Raw genomic sequence first — 22,334 nt, forward strand, 5'->3', positions numbered from 1 at the left:
GAAAGTGGAAAAAGGACCCTGAACAATAAAAGAAGCAACCTGATTGGGTGCTAGGGGGAAATGTAACACTTTTTCAAGGTAGAGGTCTGCATGAATATTCCCCCTAATGCACAAATTAAAAACAGCAAAAAAGGCCCTGGCTGTGCAAGCTTTACCTCCGTAAACCAGCTAAAGTACCAAGGTCAGATTTAACTGCCGCACAGTCAGAAAGTTCTGCCTGGAATTCTGGGGCAGGAGTCTGCACCTTTTGTAGGGCTGCATTTGTGCCAAAATTACAAAACTTGCGTGTGACAATTGCTAATTTTGGCGCAACTGTGCTCCATTTGACGCAAAAAAAACATACATAAAATCACACATTGCAACACCATTATTGATACATTACAATGCCCCCCCCCCGTGTGCGGCAGAACAATCTTCCACCTTCACACCCCCTTGTCACAAGTGGTGCGAAATGTGCGACATTGGAGTATCTGTGCCACTGGTGTGACTTGATAAATGCTCTCCTATGTGTGATTATACCGTCTAGTGTGCGTATATTTGATGGACATGAGGAGACTTGTGCATAAGTAACAGTGATGGTAAATAGGTGGCTTGGTGCTTCTGTTAGATTGGATCAGTAAGCAGGTCCAATCCAGTTATGGAAGCAGGCTTTAAAAAAAAAAAAGTATGGCCAGTACATCAAGTAATGAGAAATATCCACTTTTTTTTAATGACCTTTTAATGATCTTGTTATCCGTCTAGATTTTAGGAAACCTTATCCGTGAAAATGAAAGGGACATACTTTTTTGGGAGCCCTGTCTCAATTTTGCTATGGTGTCTTTTGATTTCCCTACGTGCCCCTGTGCAACACCTTAATATGTTTTAAATGCTCACCAAATATATTAGTGGGTTGCTGATTATCAATATTCAAAATGTAAATTTTTACCGTGAATATCGGCACTTCACGATTTTGCGCATATTTGGAATATAGTGATATATATATATATATATATATATATATATATATACGTAATGACAAATATTCTTTTTATTTTTGGGGGGTGAATATGCGAATACATGCAAATATGCGAATATGCAAATTCACAAATATCGGCACTTCCAGTCAGAGGACACTGACCCCTCCCTTCTTTTAGATGAAATATATAATTATGCATGCACACTATGCAAATTTCATTATGAATTTTCGCATGAAAGAAAAAAAAAGAACGAACATAGTGAATATGCAAATTTCGCAAATATAGGACGAATATTCGTTGGCACCCTTAACTTAATATTTGGTTGCACACCCTTTCGAAAAAATACCTGAAATCAGTCTCTTCCTATAACCATCAATAAGCTTCTTACACCTCTCAGCCGGAATGTTGGACCACTCTTCCTTTGCAAACTGCTCCAGGTCTCTCTTATTGGAAGGGTGCCTTTTCCTAACAGCAATTTTAAGATCTCTCCACAGGTGTTCAATGAGATTTAGATCTGGACTCATTGATGGCCACTTCAGAACTCTCCAGCGCTTTGCTGCCATCCATTTCTGGGTGCTTTTTGACGTATGTTTGGGTTCATTGTCCAGCTGACAGAACCAAGATCTCGGACACAAACCCAGCTTTCTGATACTGGGCTGTACAGTGTGACCCAAAATCCATTGGTTATCTTCGGATTTCATGACGCCTTGCACACATTCAATGCACCCAGTGCCAGAGACAGCAAAACAACCCCAAAATATTATTGAACCTCCACCATATTTCACTGTAGGTACTGTGTTCTTTTCTTTGTAGGCCTCATTCTGTTTTTGGTAAACAGTAGTACAATGTGCTTTACCAAAAAGCTCTATCTTGGTCCACAAGACATTTTCCCAGAAGGATTTTGGCTCACTCAAGTTCATTTTGGCAAAATTTAGTCTTGCTTTTTTATGTCTCTGTGTCAGCAGTGGGGTCCTCCTGGGTCATCCTGCCATAGCGTTTCATTTCATTTAAATGTCGACGGATAGTTTGCGCTGACACTGATGCTCCCTGAGCCCGCAGGACAGCTTTAATATCTTTGGAACTTTTTTGGGGCTTCTTATCCACCATCTGGACTATCCTGCGTTGACACCTTTCATCAATTTTTCTCTTCCGTCCACGCCCAGGGAGATTAGCTACAGTGCCATGGGTTGCAAACTTCTTGATAATGTTGCGCACTGTGGACAAAGGCAAATCTAGAAATCTGGAGATGGACTTGTAACCTTGAGATTGTTGATATTTTCCACACTTTTGGATCTCAAGTCCTCAGACAGTTCTCTTCTCCTCTTTCTGTTGTCCATGCTTAGTGTGACACACACAGACAAACAATGCAAAGACTAAGTGAACTTCTCTCCTTTTAACTGCTTTCAGGTGTGATTGTTATATTGCCCACACCTGTTACTTGTTCCAGGTGAGTTTAAAGGAGCATCACATGCTTGAAACAATCTTATTTTTCCACAATTTTGAAAGGGTGCCAATAATTTTGTCCAGCCCATTTTTGGAGTTTGGTGTGATATTATGTCCAATTTGCTTTTTTCCTCCATTTTTCGGTTTAGTTCCAATACACACAAAGGGAATAAACATGTGTATAGCAAAACATGTGTTGCTGCAATCCTCTTTTGTGAGAAATACTTCATTTTCTAGAAAAAATTCAGGGGTGCCAACATTTTTGGCCATGACTGTACATTGCATAAATCTGCCCTTACAATATTTTATGGTTTTTACCATTTACATTTTTTTACTATTAGATGGTACAGACTCGAGTAAACACAATATACTTTTTAAGGAACAAAAGTATCCATTACTAACAAGAAAATGTAATTGTCCCTCGAACGTAATAACTGGTTTCAGTACTGTAAGTAAAAATATTGCTCGCCCACATGCCGCCTGCGATATGATATCAGTCTTTGACATTACTAATTAGAAATGTTAGCATTCTTTTCATTGCAGTACTGTAATTTAGACATCTCTCTAGGTTTGTCCCTGAACTGCTAATTTGGAGTCCAGAAGAAATTAACCAAAATTGTTGAAATGTATCAGTCTGAAAAGGGTTATAGAGTCATTGTAAATATCAGGAAAAGCATGAAAGCTATTATCAAAATGAGGAAGACTTCAAACAGTGGTGACTATTCCCAAGAGAGGCCAGCAAAGTAACTACTCTGACAACTCATTAAGTAGTTCACAAAGCATCTGGGAACATTTATGAGAGTGAAATGGGCACTGTCACATACAAAAACTTTTGATATGTTGTAAAGCATGCAAAACCAATAGGTTTTGCAATTGATTTGATTAGAACATTTTCAGTATTTCATACTGAAAATGCCAGTCAAACAACTGGAACCCCCCCCCCCCCGCCTGCTTGGACACATACTAGTCCTGCTGTGTCCATGCATCATCACCTATGTCATGGACACACTCCCTTGATTGACAGTTGTGAGCGCAGGGCTCACAGCTGGATGAAAAATCCTCCCACTGTCAGCTTGTGTCCCTCTACTGTCAGTGAGGACAGGCTGGGAGTTGTAGTTTTGCTAATTCTAGGGGAGATGAGAGCAAACAGCATACTGAGGGAGGGGGCGGAGACCTGCACAGTGAGGCCACGCCCCCTCCCTTTGAGAGGAATTCAGATTAGTGAGCTAAATTAAAAGTGTAATAAAAAAAAAAGTGTAAAAAAAAAAAATATTTGATGTACATGGTCAGGATTAGGTACGGAGTAATATATTTTTTTTTGTTGGATCTGATGGGTACGCTTTAAGGTTCTCCATTCATGTCGGAGGCCATTATAATCTGATCTGTCTGGAACAAAGCAAATGCAGCATTTTGCAGTAGCAACATCTCTTAAAACTGGTAGGGTGATGGTGTTTGGAGCCATTTCTACTATGGAACGTGGACCATTTCACAGGATTCTCATTCATTCTATATATTCTTCAGGTTGGGGGGTAGGGTTGCCACCTCGCCGGTATTTCACCGGCACATACAGTATTTTGGCCACCCTGACGGTATGTTTATATTAAAAGTACCGGCAATGCAATGTCCGGTATTTATCCAACCATTCCTCCAACTCCCAGAATGTTGCACCATATACTATACCAGTGTTTCCCAACCAGAGTGCCTCCAGCTGTTGCAAAACTTCAACTCCCAGCCTGCCCGGACAGCCGTCGGCTGTCTGGGCATGCTGGGAGTTGTAGTTCTGTAACCGCTGGAGGCACTCCTGGCTGGGAAACACTGACCTATACTATATACTACTATATAGCCCAACATGCTGGGAGTTGTAGTTTTGCAACAGCTGGAGGCACCCTTGGTTGGGAAACATTGACCTATACTATACACTGTACTACTATATAGTCCAACATGCTGATAGTTGTAGTTTTCGTTTGGGGCAGCTGCTGAGCCACAGGCTGTATCAGAGCAATCTGGGAGTTATAGTTAGTAACTAACTGCAACTTCCGAATTTATTAAAAAAAAGCGATCAAAAAGTCACATCAAAACAAAAATGGTACTGTTAAAAACTACAGATCGGGGCGCAAAAAATGAATCCTCATACAGGCCCCGTATAAGGAGAAATAAAAAAGTTATAGGGGTCAGAATAGGACAAAATTTCCCCTGCACATATGTATCCTGTAATGTCACGCATATATAATTAATTATGCAAATTAGTATGTCCGGTATTTTTTATGCAAGAAAGGTAGCAACCCTAGTTGGAGGGTGAAGAATATTTTGGGATATGCAGCAAGACAATGATCTAGAATCAAACAGCTTTGTTTTAACACGATAGTGATGTGGCAGGGCTAGAACTGAGTTCAGAACGTACCCACTTCTGCAAAGAAGAATTCACAACTGCAGAGGCTGATAGGAAATATTAGGAAATGCTTGGCTGCATCTAATTCCAATAGAAGTGGTGCACCTGGTTATTAAGTGTAATATCTACTATTCATAACATCCACTGCACCATTCAGTGCTCTAAATCCACTGTTTCTATTTACTCCACTATCAGGTAAGAGAATACGCTACAAGGGGGAGATTACTGTAGAAATGAATATCATTTCTACAGCTCCATTTGCTTTCAATAAAACATCTTTCTGTCCTACTATGCTTCCCCGAGTGATGGTTGCAGACTGCAGTAAGGCTTCATTTTTTATTTTAACACATTGGTTGTGTGAATGAAGTATGGAAAAATATATAGTGAGCAACACAGAACGTATTTTGCTTTGAATGAATTATTACTGATGCATGGATACATTGAAATTTGTTATTATAGCATTGCATGAGCTATACCACAATTAAGCCAATAACTGGCATTATTTGTTGAACTTCCTTTTAATATAAGTACATTATACTGATTGTTCCATTACATAAAGCTCTAAAAAAAAATCATCTGATCACCATGGATCCAGATCACAACATCCCTAGTAAACAGCAGATTTTTCAGTTGGAAGATTGTAACCATTAAGATGAATGGGCATTCATTGTAATACATGAGCAAGGTTGTTGACGTGGTAGCCTGCTTCTAAAGTGTGCGGCCTACTGAATTTAACCCCTTAATGACCACCGACGTAAATGTACATCCTGGTGAGGCGGTACTTAGTGCACAAGGACCTACATTAACATCCTGTGTATGACCGCGAGCATCGGAGCGGTGCTCGCATCATACACGGCAGGTATGGCCGAAATCCGAGGTCGCGCAGAAGTCCGCCATTAACCCCTCAGATGCCGTGATCAGTACAGATCACGGCATCTGCGGCAATGTGCATGTTAAAATAGATAATCGATTCCCCCGACTGCCGAGGGGGATCCTATCATCTGTAATGGTGGACAGAGGTCCCCTCACCTGTCTCCGTCCATCTCCCGGCAGCTTCTGCTCTGGTCTGAGATCGAGCAGACCAGAGCAGAGGATCACTGATAACACTGATCAGTGCTGTGCCCTATGCATAGCACTGAACAGTATTAGCAATCCCCTATGGGGACATAAAAAGTGTAAAAAAAAAAACATATATGGCATCACTGCGTGCGTAAATTTACGAACTATCAAAATATAATGTTAATGATCCTGTACGGTGAATGGCGTAAACGTTAACATTAATTAAAAATTATCTAAAAGTTTTATATATGCAAATGTGGTATCGATAAAAAGTACAGATGATGGCGCAAAAATATACCGCCTTATATACCGCCTTATATACGGAAAAGTGAAAAAGTTATAGGTGGTCAAATTAGGGCAATTTTAGATTACTGATTTTGTACAAAAAGATTTTTTTCAAGCGGTACAAAAATATATAAATATCTAGCCATGGGTATCATTTTAATCATACTGACCCACAGAATAAAGAACACATCATTTTTACTGTAAATTGTACATTGTGAAAATTAAACCCTCCAAAATGTGCAAAATTGTGGTGTTCATTTAAATTTCCTCCCTAAAAAAATAATTGTTTGGGTTCACCGTACATTTTATGGTAAAATGAGAGGTTTCATTACAAAGTACAATTGGTCACGCAAAGAACAAGCCCTTATATGAGTCTATAGATGGAAATATAAAGGAGTTATGGATTTTAGAAGGAGAGGAGCAAAAAACTAAAACACAAAAATAAAATTGGCCAGGTCCTTAAGGTTAAAATGGGCTTGGTCCTTAAGGAAGTCCCGTGCAAGTCCATGGGACTTCCAGCAATTATGTATATCACTACATCTAGCGGTGGGTTTCGGAGTTGCCAGGAGTTTTAATGGTCTATTCACATGTACAGTATTCTGTGCAGATTTGATGTGCAGGATTTTCTGCTGCAGATCTCAAAGTAAACTGAATGACTGAGCACAGCTTGAAATCCTGCGCATCAAATTTGTGCAGAATACTGTACGTGTAAATATACCCTAAATGTGTTTTCTGCCACTGCAACAACATTGTACATGTATTTACACTTTGAAAATACCATCCATTATCCTGATTTATTTTTGTTTTATGCTACTGTTATGCTATTCATACATTATTTATGCATCTCATAGTTCTAGAAAGTTATTGCACTTGCCATTTGGGGTACCTGGTGCTGAATTTGCATCAGGGCCCATGAGCTTCAAGATATATCTCAAACTTTTTCCATGCTTTGACAAAAACCCAGTGATGAATTAATAACAATGTTGCTGATTGTTGTTCTCTTCATTTGACTATTCAGTATGCATACATTGCTAACACTCTGTGAATTTTACATTACTAAACTTATATTCTGTTCTTCTTTTTTTAGGGCCCATGTCATAGGATGAACACTGCTTGTCCCCTCTTACTATCTGTGATATCGTCTCTTGTCTTGTGCTCTTGGGGTTCTCACCCCACACCGAGCACATGCTCGGCTTTGGCTTCTGGAGTTCTGTACGGAGCCTTTTCTCTTAAGGACCTATTTCCTGTTTTCTCCCCTGGCTGCTCTTGGACCCTGGAAAATCCAGACCCAACAAAATACACATTGTACCTGAAGTTCACACACGAGGAGCAAGTGTGCTCTCATTTATCCCCCATGGTGCAACCTTTGGATCATTATCTTCCCAACCACACTTGCAACCATCCTGAAGAGGGAGCAGAAGAAGCTCGTGAACTTTGTATATCTGGATCACCTTTTACTTTCTCTCATTTTGACAAAAATTTCCTTCGGATATGTTTGTCTGAGCAACCCCTGTCCATTCAGCTACTACCTGACTCTATCTTGAGTTTTCGCTTTGTGGAGGTGCTCTTAGTCAACCACGATAACTCTAGTCAGTTTGCCTGTGGAGTACTATGCCGATGGTTTGAGGAGTGCTTAAGAGCTCGTGACTGGGGTGTACTTTGTGGATTGACACAGACTGGCTGTACCTGCCCTGAAACAGCAGCCCGTGGACGAAACGATTCAGTCTCCAATTCCATCATTCCTGCAGGACATAATAGTGACTGCTGCGTTACACAACTACTCCCTGGAAGCAGCAACGAGGCCCAATACCCCCGCCCAATACCTTATGGTATGTTGATTTATCTCATTTGTGGTTCATGTGCAAATGAATGCTAAAACAGTTAAATATAGCCAATAACATCTAAAGCACCTAAGTTTAAAAGCAGTCACCATATATGCCGTATGCACATCTCTCTACACTTTGAGTGTTGTTGGGCTAGGTTCATTCTACACTTGGGTAGATGAGTAGAAATTCATATTGATGTAAAACGTATAAGGGTACATTCACACATTAGTTTTTTTCTACTGCAGATCTGCTGTAGCAGATTTTGCTACCTATTGAAGTCAATGGGAAGCAAAGTCTGCAGCAGCAGATCTGCAGCAAAAATTCACACGTGCGAACGTACCCTTACTTTCCTTTTGAGTCAAGCACCTACATGGTTGGAAACGTTGTATATTCATATGACAAAAGAATGTCATTTTGGCATATTTGACTTGTAAATGGAGGTATACTTTTTTATGAACTGTAATGAAGTAGTTGATTCTATTTTTAATGCTACTGTGTGTCAGAAAATATATATACTGTCCTAAACTATACCCATTATGTAGTCAACTACAGAGCAGCTTATATAACAAAGGAACACGAACAGCCAGTGGGCTGAACTTTCCAGTATCCTGTGAAACTGTTTGTAGAAGATAATGTGCTCTATAAGTCTTTTGTACTGAGAGATTGTAATATTAAATTATGAATACAGATACAGAAGCTAAAATGTAAGAAGATGAATGTTCATAGTTTTGTGCGTTTGCAAGAGACAGGGATCTTAATTATAGTCAAACATCAAAGCTGCTGTTGTTGCCATGAGATAAAGTGTCCCACCTTTCACTGATCCTCATGTTAGTTGGCTTTTGTGGCCATAATAATTTTACTTTGGCTTATATTTTTGGGTAAATGGGCTTTTGATGTTATTCCTTATCTCTGACCAACAAATGTGTTCTTCTGGCTTTAAAGTTCACCAACCTCATATCTATCCACTGCACATTAGAGAAATGGCTGTCCTTTGTATTCCTTTTTACTGTGTAATTGTTGAGTCCTGTGAAGTAGGATGTAAACTGGAGGTAAAGTGGGCACTAATAGCACACTGGAAGTCAATAATGGCAAGCGTATTTTCAGCATTCCTAGTACAGCCAATAGTTTTCCAATGTTGGCCTCCACATGTACTAGCCTATGTTTCTACTTTTAACTGTAATACTGCTATAAAAGTAAAAGTTGGTTGACCTTGTAGGTCTTCCTATGAGCCTTTGCAACTTTTATAACTAGGGGTGTGTGCAATAGGTGGTAGTCCTTGACCCTGTGGTACACTTCGGTGACGTGTCTGATGGTGTACTGTTGCTGCTGTGTGCAAAATAATTACTCCAGACACGAAGGTAACGTGTAAAATAGGGTTTACCACACTTTAGAGTTGCTAGTAATTATCGAAAGAATCCAATTTAGATAAATCTCTACCATAAGGGGTCTTCCCAGATTGACTGGAATAAGATACACTTGAGAAGACTTGTATTCAAGGTTGAAGTTATTATATTGCAGAGAATAAGATAAAGACATTTGTGATGTGTAAGTCATGCAGAATTAATTCTGGTTGAAAGTCCAGAAAGAGTTAAAGGGGTTATGGGGTGCAAGTTGTTTTTTTTTTCTTCTTGTTAACTATGCCCATTCTGTCAGAAAAAAAAAAAAATTACCTCTAGTGCTCCCACCTCCAGTGCTCCCACAGTGCCTCTGGTATCCTGTTCCATGCCTCGGTACAGTCTTCTTCCTGCTTCCCAGTCCCAATACATCATGTTGCAGCTCAGTGAATCAATGGCCACTGCAGTGTCCCACCTCAGCCAGTGATGGGCGGAGCGGCAGCGGTCTATTTCCTAATATCCAGGCCCAATACATCACACTCCTCCTCAGCCAATTACTAGCCAAGATGGGATACTACTACGGGCAATGATTCCCTAAGTTGCACTGTGGCGTATTGGGATCACACCAGGACGAAAGCAGGATACTGGAGGCACCTTGAAAGCACTAGGGGGTGAGAAGAGGGTTATAGAATGGGCACAGTTATAAAAAAAAAAAGAAACTCCTGCCAGGTAACCTCTTTATGTCTTTGCAGAAGGGTACTTGCCCCACTGCTTCAGTGCTCTATTGTTCCTCTGGTCCAGCATCAGGACTTACTGCTATGGCTGTGTCATTGCTATAGGTCCCCGCCTGAAGGAGCAGTAGAGCAATGCAGCTGACCCAGGCGGTAGTTAGTTACTGTCCTAGTGCCCAATCTAGGGTACACACCAGGGCCAAAGGTTCAGGCAGGCTTCCCTGAGATCCTCCTGCTTCACTCCTCAGTGTGCAAGGTCAGGGACATCACTCATCACAAGTACTGGGATGTATGGTCAGCCTGTGTGTAATCCCCCAGTGGTGGCAGTAAAGATGTTAACCAGGTTAGACATACAATACCCAGATTCAAGTTTAGGCACTTAAAAGATAACTTTCTAAGAAGCAGATACCAAGACATTGGCTGTTGCATGAGTAGAGCTAGACAAGATATAGAAAGACATGAACTCAACAGAATGACCTGTATCTTTTTCTTTGTTTGAAGAGGAAAAGGAGGAGCACTGTCAGATCCCTACAAAATTACTTCCAGTGGGCAACTGATATGCATCTTACTGAGCAAATTTTAAGAAACAAACTTTATGGGGTTTACATGAGGGTCCAATGTCAGTGACGATCTGGGAAGGCATATTCTTAGAGGATCACACAAACCTCCACATGGTCAACTGTACCCTAAATATTGTTAGATACTGGGATACAATCCTCAGAGCCATTGTCAGACTTTATGCTGAAGCAGCAGGCCCTGGGTTTCTTCTAGTGCAGTACAGAGCCTGGCCTAAAGTGGCTGATGTGCATAGGCAGTTACTGGATGACAAAGGCATTCAATACCACCAAGTAATGCTACAGGCTGTCCAGGTGCTAAATTATGCCCTGATATAGGGTTTGGAGAAAATTCTCCAAAGCAAGAGGGGTACATAGACACTACTGAGTCACATTTAAGGGGTATTCCAGGATTTTTTTTTTATTTGACTGGGCTACAGGAGCTGTAAAGTTAGTGTAGTTTATAATATATTGTCCATATTTGTTTGTGATGGCTGGTCTCACAATTCTTATGTGATCTTTGCTCCGATGCTCATTTTTAGCAGCATACAAAATGAGCGTTGTCTCAGGATTTTCCCATGTTACAGTGCAGCCTGAGACATTACATCACTAGTCAGGTGTTAAAAGGGAGCATTGCAATGCTTCAATGGGTGGAAGAGAGATCATTCTCCACAGGGTTGCAGGGAATTGTACTTTCAATCACAGCACAGGGAGCTCAGCTAATTGGTGGGGTGAATAATGTGTGGGAGAGAAAAAAGTGACCTCACACATACAAAAAAGATATCCTGGGACTTGTAGTTAGAGGGAGGGAACGCCATCAGGAAATAGCAATTTCACAAAAAGAAAGCCACACGTTATGTGGATTCACAACACAGCCATTTAGGGACAAAAAAGCATGGATCCTTCCAAAGCATCTCCATTACTATCTGGCAGGTAAGTACTAAAGTCACTTTATGTTGGATAACCCCTTTCAGAGTTGCTGTAATGAAATCATGCAGACTGGATCCACTATGTGATTTCAGTTGTTACTTATTTTTGGTTTGATTTGAAATCCTGTCAGCTGGTTGATTAATTTTGGGGATGATTGATGGTTATTGTGTTTCCTTATTTTTTTTTTTTTTTTAAATATGGTATTTCAGCCTTTGCCAATGTCTCTCCTCAACACAATTACTGTTTGGAGTCCTAGGAGGGTCCTATGGATAAGTTTTAATCTCGGCATAAACCTCTTTAAGGTGTTTCCTGTTTCTAGTTCCCTATAACATATTTTTTCTCCAGTATTTACTTGCAGCAATGTCTAATACTTAAGCAATCTTTATATGCACCATATTTTTCCCAGTGGCTCACACTGTTCGAAAAATCGGGTTCATCGGTTGACTGTCTATTCTAAGTTTGCTCTGTCTATTCTACGTTTGGATCAACGTTTAGACCCAATTTTTGCGCAATGGGTCAAAAAGTCATTTAGACTCTTACAAGAAAATAACTTGAATGTAGCATAGCATGGTTAGCTTCATGCAGTGGTTGCAAACATAGACGAGCGAGGACAATACTAACAAACGTAATCGTTTACATCTAAACTACCTCATTAATAAATGTGGGGAAAGTACACATGATTTATTAAGACTGGAGTGAAGTTTTCTTAGGCTGCATTTACACCACGTTTTTTACATATGGGTGCCGGATTTGGCGGGGGGGAGGGGCAAACAGGGCGCTACGGTACCCTACCCGGATCAGCCCGTGACTCCATTTACTTTAATGAGCCGACCGGAGTCAAACGGTGACTCCGGTCGGCTCAGTTTTGACCCGTATGCGGTTTTGGACCGGACCTAAAACCGTAGTTTTGTTTCCAACTTGCAGGATTCCTCTCTATTTACTATGGGGATTCACAGATTTACAAGTAAGAAGAATTTTCTGACCAGCTTTTTCTAGGTGGAAATTTCCAGCCATTTATTGACAGGATTTTCTGTGAATTCAATAGTAAATAGGTCGAGTTGTGAAACCACGCCTGTTTTTTTGGGCCAGCCATGCCCCCTTTTCAGCAGACCACTTTTTTGGCATTTCACAATGTAATGTCGGGTTTGTCGACTTTTCCTTGTGCACACTGGTGCAGACATGTCAGAGGCACTATGGCCCTGATTTTCTATTGTAAATCAGACCTGTTTTGTAAATCACACCGGTTGTGTGCCAAAATGTGTTGCATTGCGCCCCAACTCTGTGTGCACCAGTATTTGCACCAAAATTAAAAAAACCCAACCAACTCTCCATTTTACTTAGAAAACCCGAAAAAGGGGTGTAGTCACCAGGAAAAGGGACATGGCCACCATGTGTTCCCGACATTTAAAAAAAATCCTAACATATTTACTAATGTTTTCAAAAGAATTTTGTGGATTTGAACCCTGGAAACCCAGATAGCTCAGAGCAGTTGTAAAAAAAAAGCAAAATGTAGGGAAAAGTCCCAAAATCAGGGAAACATTAGTAAATACTGTGGAAAAGTACCTGTGGGGGGAAAAAAAACCACAAAGAAAACTACACTCCTCTCTTAGTAAATCAGGGCCTATGTTCCAAAAATAACCTGGCAAAAACTAGTTGGTTTTAGCTTAGTAAATGAGGGCCATTTTCTGTGGAAACATAAGTAAATATGTTGGGATTTTTTGAAAATGTCGGTAACACACCCCTTTTTTTGTCAGCCATGCCCCCTTTTCCTTTTTTAGGGTTTTCTAAGTAAAATGGAGAGATGGTCGGGTTTTTTGAATTCTGGCGCAAATTCTGGCGCAGACACAATTTTGGTGCAATGCGGCACATTTAAAGGAGTAGTCCAGTAGTGAACAAGTGGTGAACAACTTATCCCCTATCCTAAGGATAGGGGATAAGTTGCAGATCACGGGGGGTCCGACCACTGGGGCCCCCTGCGATCTCCTGTACGGAGCCCCGACAGCCCGCGCGAAGGGGGCGTGTCGACCCCTGCACGAAGCGGCGGTCGACACGCCCCCTCAATACAACTCTATGGCAGAGCCGGAGTGCTGCCTTCGGCAATCTCCGGCTCTGCCATAGCGATGTATTGAGGGGGGCGTGTCAGCCGCCGCTTCGTGCGGGGGTCGACACCCGCTATCTGGCCGGAGAGCCTGGCCCCCGTACAGAGAGATCGCAGGGGGCCCCAGCGCTCGGACCCCCTGTGATCTCAAACTTATCCCCTATCCTTAGGATAGGGGATAAGTTTTTCACCACTGGACTACCCCTTTAAGCACGCAACCCGACAAAAAGGTCGGGTTTACAATATTAAATTAGGGCCGATGTATGCCCAGGCAAACAGAGGCAAAAAGAACTTCATTTACACAAACAATGATAAATTCCACCATTGTCTTTTTTATGTTCAAAAGCTGTCTGAATGCTTTTCTAACCAGGCTTTTGAAATAATGGGTTTATTCTGGTGCCCTGAATTATTTATACCCAGGGATGTGGAATTCCTATCGTCCGATGCCCAGGACATGCAGTTCCGGGCTCCGGGCAGTTAAATTTTTCCGGCCCTTAGGGGGAAAAATCTAGCAGTCTATATGGAGCGCGCTCCGGACTCCTACCCGCTCCATATTCTGCAGCCCCCGGCTGTTCTCAGTAGCTGGGGGCAGCCGCTAATAGCTAGCATGCGGAAATCACCGCGGCTGGCTATTAACCCTTTAGATTGCCGCTGTCAAAGCTGACAGCGGCGTCTAGAGGGACAAGTGAATGCTCCCTGGTGGGCTAGTGGGGTGGATTTCCCCCCCCCCCCCCCCCCCGTAGCACGATTGCAGAGATCCACTATAGAGGTAGCTGGAGGGCTTACCTCTGTTCCCTGCTGTCCCGTGGCTCTGTCATTGATAGAGCCTGGCTGGACTATGCTCTATAAATGGATTGCAGAGCACACAGATCAATGGAGTTCAATAGAACTCTATTGATCTGTATGAGGAATCTAATGATTCCTCCTAAAAGTCTAATAAAGTGTAAAAAAAAAAAACTATTAAAATAAGTGTTTCCAATGGGAAATCTAACCATTGTAGCATATGATCTGTGTAATTGTCCCTAAAAAGTGTATTAAAGGGGACCTGTGGCCATTTAAAAAATCTCTATGTACTGGTATGTATAGATTCCTTAGGGAGGGCTAATCACATACCTTTTTATGGTTTGTCAATCTCCCCCTCCCATTCCGGAGTTATAGGGTGTTTTATTGCCATTTCTGAATCCATCAGATGGGCGTGCAAGTATAAGTATGGTATGATGTGCTTGAGGTATAGGAAGGCTTATGGGAATGGCTTAAGGGAATGCCTTCTATGTCATTTGGAAGCGAGAGAAGTGCGTACTGCAGGGAAGTAAGTTATTCACGCCCCCGGTCCAAAACGTCAACCTACAGCTCCAGCACATTATACTTATATTTGCACACCCATCTGACACATTGACACATTCAAGAAACAGATTCAGGGGGCGGGGGGTTGGCTAGGGCAAATTGACAGCCCTCCCCCAAAGAATGTAAACATACCAGTAAATAGTGATTTTAGAAAAGGCCACAGGTCCTCTTTAAGTAGATTTGCTATTTTAAGGTAGTTACGGTTTTGCCTTATGTCAGGTTTAGCATGTTAAATCCAATTGACTTCAAAGGAATCTATCAGGGTTTCCTCTTTTTGGCATGCAAAAATGTCCTAAAACTGCAATGACAAAAAAATTCCAGTCCTATATCTCTATACTATATGTTCTGGAATCAGGCTACATGATGCAGTTCCTGTATATGAAAATGCTGTGTTTTTTTTAAGAGCAGTGTCTGAATGATATTCTGCATTCCTATATGTAAACCCCTTGCCTAGGCAATGCTAGTTAAGGGTTACAGTACGATCGTCTTTGCACACAGGAATAGATTAACTTGCCTGTATAATAAGGTCTAGGAAATGAAATGAAGGTTAATCACATCAGCCATTATTGAGTGAGTACAAATAACATGTCATTTATATTAACACTTTTTAATCTCAAAATATACAATTTCTTCAGGAATGATGAATATGGCACCTTCTCTAATCACATTGTGGTGAAATATAACAACAGGTTATCTGAAGGGGAAATCATCTTGTGCACTGCATTATTCAACGCATAAAGACAGTCATTGCGAGTAACCCAGGGATCCTGTTTCTCATATGCTTCCTCTGGTTTATCATTTTGGCCTATTTGTAACCATAACAAGATTCTGCTCTGCACTCTCGGTATCACATTATTGCTATAATCTGCTGTAAATGTGCTTTACTTTAAAAGAGTCATGCCAGGATAGACATGGGTATTTAGTTGTGGTATGGTCTTCTTTAGAGGGATTGGCTCTGGGAATAAAAGTGTTACCTGGATGAAGGTGGTATTTATCTATTCATGGACTATCCATCTGCTCGGCCAGGAGGTAGGCGTGACAAATCAATGAGCAGTACAATAAACCATAGGAAGAACTTCAGGAGCCAATTATATCTTTGGCAGCCAGGCATTGACAAAATAGACAAAAAAACTAAATGTAGCCTCTAACCGCAATTGCCTAGGTGCATTGGCTACCTGACTCCTGGGATATGGCCATCCTTGCTGTATGCATCTGACAATTACTATCATTATGTTCAGCACTGTAAGGCTCCTTTCACACTATGAGCATTCATCCGTTATTAAATGTCCGTTTTCTGTGTAAAAACGGATGTATAATAACGGAAGAAATAACGGGTGCTAACGGCTGAATAAATATTCATCCGTTAAGACCCGTCATAACATCCCTCATGTACGGCCGTTTTAACATCTCTGCCTACAGACTCCCAAAGCCGGGACTACTACTACTCCCATCATGGCACAGACTTTTTCCATGATGGGAGTAGTAATTCATTGGCTGCTGGAGTCTGCCGACAGCTGGGGAGGCTACATCATTTTTCTTACTACTAGACTCTGTTCCATGATGGGGTTTGTAGTACAGGGGTTGAGGGACCACACCGGGTTTTATTTCTGTGACCCAATGCGATCAGAAGTTATTAAGCAGGGGAGCGGGCGGCATTGTCCGCAACCCTGCGATGTATTGTGTGTATTGTGTGTATTTTTAAATCCCTTGTGGGGAGCCCTGAGTGGCCGGTACAGAGGAGCCATTCAGGGCCCCCGAGCGGGGTTTTTAAAATGAACATTGTGAGTGGCAGGGGGGGCATATGTATATTGAAAGCTCTGTGGGGGGCAAGATTTATAGCGCTGCAGGGGGCAGACATATAGCCTATGTATCTATATATATATATATATATATATATATATATATATATATATATATGCCCCTGCAGCGCATTAATAAACATATGACCCCCGCCAGCGCATTTATAAATCTACCCCCCGCAGTGCATTAATAAAGATATGACCCCGCCAGCGCATTTATATATACCCCTGAAGCGCATTAATAAACATATGACCCCCACCAGCGCATTTATATATATATATATATATATATATATATATATATATATATAAATATATACCCCACGCAGCGCATTTGTCATAATATGCCACTGCAGCGCTATGAATGAAAAGTATTTCTATCAGCAGCGCATAGTGCCAGCAGCTGGCCGATGATAGAAATACTTTTCATACATATCGCTGCGGCGGCATATGTATATACAGTAACCCCCCGACATGCGATGGCCCCGACATATGATAAAATCGACATACGATGGCCTCTCAGAGGCCATCGCATATTGATGTCAGCATTGACATACGATGCTTTTATATGTCAGGGCCATCGCATTAACTGCTATCTGACAGCGCAAAATGCTTAAGCTGCTGTCGGATAGCAGTTTAAGCATCCCGGGCAGGTTCGCCTACCTATTTCCGCTGCTCCGGGTCCACTTCGCGATCCTCCGGCGCCTTCTGCATCTTCTCCAGGGTCCGGGCCTCGCTTTCTGCCGTCGTTATTATGTCACTACGTACGCCGGCGCAGCAGCGTAATAACGTCACCAGAAAGCGAGGCCCGGACCCTGCAGAAGATGCAGAAGAAGCCGGAGGATCGCGAAGAAGACACCGGAGCAGCGGGACAGCATCGGGAGCCCCTTGGACAGCATCGGGAGCGGTGAGGACCTGGTCCGGAGTGGCGGCGACAGTACAGCTTCCTATACTTTACATTGCACGGATCCCTCAACATACGTTGGATTCGACAAACGATGGGTCGTTTGGAACGAATTACCATCGTATGTTGAGGGACCACTGTAGAAGCGCTTTGGGGGGGCAGATAGTGCTATATGTCTGCCCCCTCACCGCATCTATATACATATACCCCTGCAAAACTATGAATGAAAAGTATATCTATCAGCACCACATAGGGACGTTATTCATCTATCAGCAGCGCATACGTCCGTTATTCATGACGGGCTACAACAGGTCATAATGGATAATCAAAAAATCCCATAGACTTGAATGGGATTTTGTAACAGACGTTTAACATCCGTTATTAATGCTTTTCTAATGGATGTTTATAACAGATCTTTTAACAGAACAACTTTATAGTGTGAAAGGAGCCTAATCTGTATCACTTTATGAGCTACGGTATTACCTCTTTTACTTTTTTAGTATCTCTTTTAGTGTCATTTTTCAGTTATTATCAAAGAATGATAATAGAAGACCTCATATGTCTTCCAGCACTCTAAGGCCTTGTTGCCACAGAGGTTGTTTTTCTGGGCTGTAACACATGCATTGCATGGCCCAAAATGGGGAAAAATGGGTACTGTTGATTCTAATTGGGAAAACAGCTGTTAATTTACAAACACGCATTTAAGAGGTTCTCCATTCAAAAATAACTTTTCCCCTATTCACAATATAGGGCGTAATTGTTTGGGAACATTGGGACCCCCACAATCTCCAGAATTTTCTGTATGGATCACACCAGCACTTGCCATCTGGTGCTCCATGCATGGGTCTATGGGAGTGCAAGTGATACCTAAGTAAACGTGGATAGTGGATTTATTATTATTATTATTTTTGGCCAAATAATCCCTTTAGTTTCACAGCCAGGGGAGGACTGGCCATCGGGCAAACCAGGCATTTGCCTGGTGGACCGGGCCATCCAGTAGGCTGTCTGTCTCGGCGCAATGTTAAAATATGTTTTTTTTGTGTGTGTGTGTGTGCAGCTCCAGCCACTCTGCCCCCCTTCTCCGGCTGCTCTGACACTCCCCCCCCTTCTTCGGCTTTGCTTGCACAGTTGCTAAAATGTCTGTTGTAAACAGACGTGCCCCATGCAGGTGCGCAAGTCTGCTTCCACCCCTGAGATGGCCCTGCCCACAACTCCTGGCACCGAGTGGCCATACCTCGGCGTGAGGAAAAAGTGGAGGCCAGTGCATAGCACACACCACAGCAGAAGGGAGTCAGCGCACCCTGCCTCTGACCACAACATGGCGGCCGCAGGTGAGGTGAGTGCGCGGAATGAGATTAAGGCGACTGAAGATAGGAGGGGGGTGGGATGTATGATAGATGTATGTATTATGTGTATTATGTATGATGTGTGTATGTATATATTATGTATGATGTATGTATGTATTAAATATGTTTGATGTGTGTGTTTGTATGTATGTTTGTATTTATGTATTATGTATGCATGATGTGTGTGTGTATGTATATATATATATATATATATATATATATATATAGGCACAAATAGAGGAAAAATGCGGGTGGCACCACTGGACGCTAGGCTAAACAATGAACAATACAAGATAAAATTAGGGAGTCACAGCAAAAAATTGAGGGTTGCAAGGAGCTGAGAAAAATAGCATAGAACTGTGATCCAATAAATGAGAAAGAATAGTTCCGAGCGCTTACCTCTTAAAACTTCAAATTTTATTCGTTCATGTTAAAATGCAGGCTTGGTCTTGGCAGGTGAAAGTGAAAAAAAACGCCCGGCTATGCTCACGCCCGGCTATGCCGCAGCATTTTTCTTCTCTTTCACCTGCCAAGACCAAGCCTGCATTTTAACATTAACGAATAAAATGTGAAGCTTTTAGAGGTGAGTGCTCGGAACTATTGTTTCTCATTTATTATATATAAATGTATATGTATATATATATATATATATATATATATATATATATATATATATATATATGTGTGTGTGTGTGTGTTATGTATGTATGATGTGTGTATGTATGTGATACGTGTTTATATACTGTATGTATCAGAATAAAGGAAAAAAGAAAGTTGCCTCAGCTCTTCCATGGAAAACGGTGCTTTTAGTATTAAAACATCAAATGTTTAATCTGTATACATTAAAACAAGAAAAAGGTGGACATCAATCATAAAAGAGAAGTGAAACGGCAACGCGTTTCAAGCTACATGTAGCTCTTAATCATGGCTACATGTAGCTCGAAACGTGGTGGAGTTTCACTTTTCTTTTGTGATTGATGTACACCTTTTTTCAATTTTTTATGCATACAGATTAAACATTTGATGTTTTAATACTACAAGCACCGTTTTCCATGGAAGAGCTGGCGGCAACTTTCTTTTTTACTTTGTTCTGATACACTGGACACAGCCCACTTTCTGCAGTCCATGCTCTTCTGCCAGCAAATATACTCAAAATTACTACAGCACCCACCTAGCATCCAACCTGGTATTCGAAATTACACTTTTTTCGCTTTTTTATGCATTTTGTATGTATTATTTATGTAGATGTTATGTATGTATGATGTGTGTTTTATGTGTGTATGTATGACATATGTGTGTGTATGTATGTATGTATTATATACCGTATGTGTGAAAGATGTGTGTGATAGATGTGTGTATGTATGTTGTGTATATGCATGATAGATGTGTGTACAATAGATGTGTGTATGTATAATAGATGTGTGTATGATAGGTTTGTGTGTATATGTGTGATAGAGGAGTGTATGTATGATACATGTGTGTATATATAATAGATGTATTTATGTATAATAGATGTGTATACGATAGATGTGTGTACGTATGTATGATAGTTGTGAATATCATACACACATCTATCAAACTTACACACATCTATCATACATACACCAATCATATACAAATATATTATACTTAGGGGTCTAGGGAAAGGTGACAGAGGAGCCTGGAGAGGAATTAGTTAGCGGTTGGGTGGAGGTACAGAGAAGTCTGGCAGAGATTTGGGTTGAGGGTGGGAAGTGTAACAGAGGATCCAGGTATGTTCACATGGCAGAATGTGAACGCAGGAATATTCCGCAGAGTCTCATTGCTTTAAATGGGATTCTGCTGCACTGCGCACATGATGTTTCTGCTGCAGAAATCCCAATTCTGGAATCTGCTAAAAGAATTGACATCTATTCTTTTGCGGATTTCATTGCCAAACGCAATGAGTGCATTTCTGAGCAGTCCTAGTGCCTCAATGTGTGGAATGTCCACATGTGTTTTCTGTGCGGACATTCTGCATATAACTATGGCCTAAGGAGTCGGGGGTGGGGGGCAGAGGTCTCTGGAGGAGGGGGATGGATGAGTCTGAACAAGTAGGGAAAAGAGGGGTATGGAAGAGGGGCAGAGGGGTCTGGAGGAGGAGGATGGAGGAGGACAGATTGGTCTTGAGGAGGATGGAGGAGGACAAAGGCATCTGGAAGAGGAGGATAGAGGAGAACAAAGGTGTCTGGAGGTGGATGGAGGAGGACAGAGGGGTCCAGAGAAAAATTATGGAGGAGGACATAGGGTTCTGGAGAGGGAGGATGAAGGAGGAAAAAGGGTTCTGTAGGAGGAGGATGGAGGAGTGTGGAGAAGCAGGGAAAAGAGGGTTCTAACGGAGGATAAAGGGGTCTTGAGAAGAAGGATGGAGGACAGAGGCATCTGGAAGAGGAGGATAGAGGAGAACAAAGGGGTCCAGAGGTGGATGGAGGAGGACAGAGGGGGCCGAAGAAATGATGGAGGAGGACATAGGGTTCTGGAGAGGGAGGAAAAAGGGTTTTGAAGGAGGAGGATGAAGGACAGAGGGGTCTGGATGAGGAGGATGGGGGAGAATAGAGGGGTCTGAAGGAGGAGGATGGAGGAGAAAAGAGGGATCTGGAGGAGGACAAAAGGGTCCGGAGGAGGACAGAGGGGTCTGGAGGAGGAGGACAGAACGGTCTGGAAGAGGAGGAGGACAGAGGGGTCTGGAGGAGGAGAAAGATGAAGGTGGACAGAGGGGTGTGGGGGAGAAGGAGGTTGGAGGAGGACATAGGGGTATGGAGTAGGATGGAGGAGGACAGAGGAGGTCTGGAGGAGGATGGATGAGGACAGATGGGTTGTGAGGAGGAGGATAGAGGAAGACAGAGGGGTCTGGAGGAGGAAGATGGAGGAGGACAGAGGGGTCTTGAGGACGAAGGAAGAAAGAGGGTTCTGGAGGAGGGAGACGAAGGAGGACAGTGCAGGGATAGAATTCAGACGAACTAAGAAAAAATAATGTGTGGCAGTATTAGTAATATGGGTACATATTTGTGTCAGGGACATATATTCAGGTGGCACAGTGTGTGACAGTGTTACAGTGCTTTATTTTTTCATACAGAGGATGAAGATCTGCTGACAAAGTGAGGAGCTAAAGACCCTGCAGAGAAGATCCTGACTGTCCAATCAGAAATGTGGCTCTCCAGCTGTTGTAAAACTAGAACTCCCATAATACCTGAGGCTCTCCAGGCATGATGGGAATTCTAGCTTTACAACAGCTGGAGAATCACTTGAAATTAGGTGATCGGTGGGGGTCCAAGCATTTGGACTCCCACAAAAAAAATGGGCTGCTTATATTTAAAT

General features: G+C 42.0%; 1 protein-coding gene across 8 annotated transcripts in view; it reads left to right on the forward strand.

Moving 5' to 3' along the window:
• Positions 1-22,334, forward strand: part of ADGRB2 (adhesion G protein-coupled receptor B2) — a 571,730-nt gene that overhangs the window by 257,925 nt on the left and 291,471 nt on the right. For 7 of the 8 annotated variants that reach the window (XM_056556966.1, XM_056556965.1, XM_056556968.1 and 4 more), the window contains one exon: positions 7,220-7,961. In XM_056556966.1, coding sequence (XP_056412941.1) covers positions 7,235-7,961 — 727 coding nt within the window. In that variant the 5' untranslated portion in view covers positions 7,220-7,234. Of the gene's footprint in view, positions 1-7,219; positions 7,962-22,334 lie in introns of those variants that run through there. The other variant, XM_056556973.1, reaches the window with a different exon arrangement.

Source organism: Hyla sarda, chromosome 2, assembly GCF_029499605.1.
Source record: "Hyla sarda isolate aHylSar1 chromosome 2, aHylSar1.hap1, whole genome shotgun sequence".
Lineage (NCBI taxonomy): Eukaryota > Metazoa > Chordata > Amphibia > Anura > Hylidae > Hyla > Hyla sarda.